At 42.2% G+C, this 3,310-nt stretch overlaps 1 protein-coding gene across 1 annotated transcript; it reads left to right on the forward strand.

Annotated features, from left to right (window-relative positions):
- Positions 1-986: 986 nt before the first annotated feature.
- LOC106314627 lies at positions 987-2,794 on the forward strand. Its single transcript, XM_013752470.1, has 3 exons — positions 987-1,118; positions 1,326-1,502; positions 2,615-2,794. The coding sequence occupies exons 1-3, from the start codon at positions 987-989 to the stop codon at positions 2,792-2,794; spliced, it is 489 nt and encodes a 162-aa protein (XP_013607924.1).
- Positions 2,795-3,310: the final 516 nt, after the last annotated feature.

Below are 3,310 nucleotides of genomic sequence, written 5' to 3' on the forward strand. Positions count from 1 at the left end.
TCTTCATTTGTACAAGTCACACTTATCTTTAAGTACTACTAGGTTTACTAGTACATCTATATACAATATATCTACGTTCTAACATATTACAAAAACTGACTTCAAAATGATTTCTTACCATTATTTGCTCTTCTGTAGCATTAGGTTCTCGTGATCTGGGAGGCTCACCATGCGATCCCATTTCCTCATTGTCTCCTTGTTCCGAATAAGGTGTCCCGCCCTTCGTGGAAGACCGGGAAATAGATGCATCCGGAGGATCTTGTTGGTGTGACGGATTTTGTCTCTTCGTTGGTGGAGGATCTTCTGATGTGGCTGGTGGTACTATAGGTGTCTCCTCATTGTCAGGTTGAGTAGGAGAAGCAGAGGCAGCAGCCGAATTAGGTTGAAGATTTTTAGGGTTACGGTTTGAAGTAAGACGCGGCCGCTTCGTGGGTTGAGACGACGACCCACCGTCGTCTGCTTCGTGTTCCTCTGCTGAAGACGATCTACCCCGTTTCTTCTTTCCCGTGGACAAAGTCATCTCCTTCTTAGCCGGTTCAACCTCCTTCTTCTTTGTCGGTGAGGATTTCTTTTTCTTCTTTGGTGGGGATTCTTTCTTTTTCTTGGTGAATCTTAGTTTAGATGTCATTTTCGCTGGTGGAATTGATGAGTGAAGAACAAAATGTTCAGAGATCGTGAAATGAAGAAAGTGGGGAAGTTTTGTTACGATTTAGGGATTTAGGATCCGAGTTTTAGATGGGTCGGGTTTATGGGTGGAGCTAGTAAGGGCATGAATTGTAAATAAATCAAAATCGTTTGGGCTTTTAGCTATTTCCCCTTGTTTTGTATTTAAATTTTAATGAAAACTAAAAACAGGGTCACGAGAGAATTTTTGAAATCCATGTGTCTCATGACAGAATTTGATCCAGAATGTTCGAAGGGGTTTATACCGGTTAAGTAGAATTCACGTTTTCAGGTTTAATCTGGTTTGGTACGGTTAAATTTAGATGGCGGTATTAGTCAAAATCAATCGAAGGTCAAACGTCTCAGAATTTTTCTCCTTCGTTGCTCTGCCTCAACGATATTCTGATCAGCAGCAATCTCAGTCCCAAAAGCTTGAGTTCGGAATCCAATATCTGGTTCGTTTCTCTTCCTCTTTGTGTCAGAACGTTGAACAAAAAATTTGTGTTCGTATTTCTCGCTCGCGCATGTGTAACGATGCTGGGGAATTTAAGCAGATCTGTATAATGTTGGGTTCATATTTTTTGTATAATGTTTGTTGCATCGTAACAAATCGACATTGTGAATGATTCAAGTTGTTAAGTTCCAGTCAGTTCATTGTGTAGATGGATGGTGGAACGCTCAACATCAAGAAATGGGTAGTGATGTATCCAGTCTACATTAACTCAAAGAAAAGTGTTGCTGAAGGAAGGAGAATCAGTTTGAGTAAAGCATGTGAGAACCCTAACTGCATTGAGATTACTGATTGTTGCAAGCATTTGAAGCTCCCTAGTGCTGTCGAGGTACATCCCTTCATCCACTAGTCTCCATGGCCCCACGGTGGGCGCCAACTGTTTGATCGGAAAACGGTAAATAATAAGATGTGGGTTTAAACAAAGACGTCTTATTAATGGTGGGAGAAAAAACGTTCGGTCGGTTACAAGGGAAAAGAAGAGAGTGCGACAGAACGGAATCCGGTGGCTCGACGAGCTACCGGAAAAGTACAACTAACGGCGAGATGAAGCAAAGGTGAAAACCCTAATCTAGCCGTCAAGTGTTAGTAAGTGATTTCGGATCCTTTTCTCGTTGTCTCCCGTTTCCCTTATATAAACGTCATGATACCTCGTCCTTGACCTAATTTACGCCATCTTGGTGGGCCTCCTCTGCTGGGCCGAGAAGCCCGTAGGCGTCCGAGCAGCCGCTGAGCCGAACGTACTTCATTCGATGATGATCAACTAAAAGTACTCAAGAGTCAAGCCGAGAGACCTGACTCTTGAGCCGACCGATCGAGCCGTCGCTCTTCCTAATCTGGGCCAGGCCTTCCTATTCCTCGGGCCTTGTGGGATGGTCAAATCCATCCTCTACAGATACCATCGAACGAGACCAACAAACCAGCATCGATCGACGCCACCACTTCTACATCGATCGACACTGGACGTGTATCAGAGCAGAAGGAGTTTGATTTGTGTGGAAATCTTTTTGATGAAGAAACCACCACGCGATCAGACAAGTATGGGGAAAGAAGAGGAGGAATTGGAAGAAGAGGAAAATGACCAAGGGAGGTTCTCAGCTATCATTGATCCCTCTCTTCGCAAATGGTGTCAGGAAATCCAGAGTGCGCAACATATACTTCTCACAGCCATTCGCAAAGCTTCGAGCATTGCTTATTGCTGAGATGATAGACAAAGTAGAAGGGTATATGGAGGATGCTTTCACACAAGAATGATAAAGCTTCAGAGAGTAGACATTGAGACTTGTTTGGAGCGAGTTCTCATTCTCATCCGGATTAAATCAGATCTCCAAAGTCAAGCTTAATGACTATAACAAACCGCTGAGTGGGAGGCAACCCACTATTAGGTAATTTCATTCAGTTTATGTTAGATTGTTACTGATTTTTGTTTTTATTTTTACGCAGGTAAAAAAAAAAGTGATCTGTAACGACGGTACTGTAGCAGCACCGAGCGACAGTGTAGCAAGAAAATCGAGCAACACCGTAGCAAGAAAATCGAGTGACACTGTAGCAAGAACATTGACCGATACAGTAGCAGAAAATCAGGAGTCCTGTAGCAGCGATGCTGTAGTAGAGCTACTGTAGCAGTCATTGTTCATCGGAACAAAATTCGATATTTGTTTTATTAGTTATCTATTACTGACTTTTTGTATTTTATTTATATTATGTGAAAGGAAACAATACAAGGATGACGAGTTCTGCATCAGCATCGTCCAACACTTGATCACTGTCGCTCGACAGAGCATCACAAGTATCGATCGCAACTTAACTATGTTGATCGATACTCACATCAGTGGCAGGTATACTCGTGAAACCTTGTTAATATTGTCCTTATGATTTATTTTCCCACCAATCTTAAACTATATAACACTGGTCACGGTGTTGTTTAAGTCTGGAGGAGGTTCTACAAATATTGTGTTTTAGTTAGCTATTCAAAAAAAAAAAAACACACAGATCCGAGTAAACGATTCCTCATCACATCGACCGATGAGACCAGCTTGATATCGATCGACATCACTTCAGATCCAACGATCGATTGTCACTTCATTGTGTCGATCGACACTGAGCAGATCATCGTTCTTATTTGTTAAATTATGTACT

This window comes from Brassica oleracea, chromosome C9 (assembly GCF_000695525.1).
Source record: "Brassica oleracea var. oleracea cultivar TO1000 chromosome C9, BOL, whole genome shotgun sequence".
Lineage (NCBI taxonomy): Eukaryota > Viridiplantae > Streptophyta > Magnoliopsida > Brassicales > Brassicaceae > Brassica > Brassica oleracea.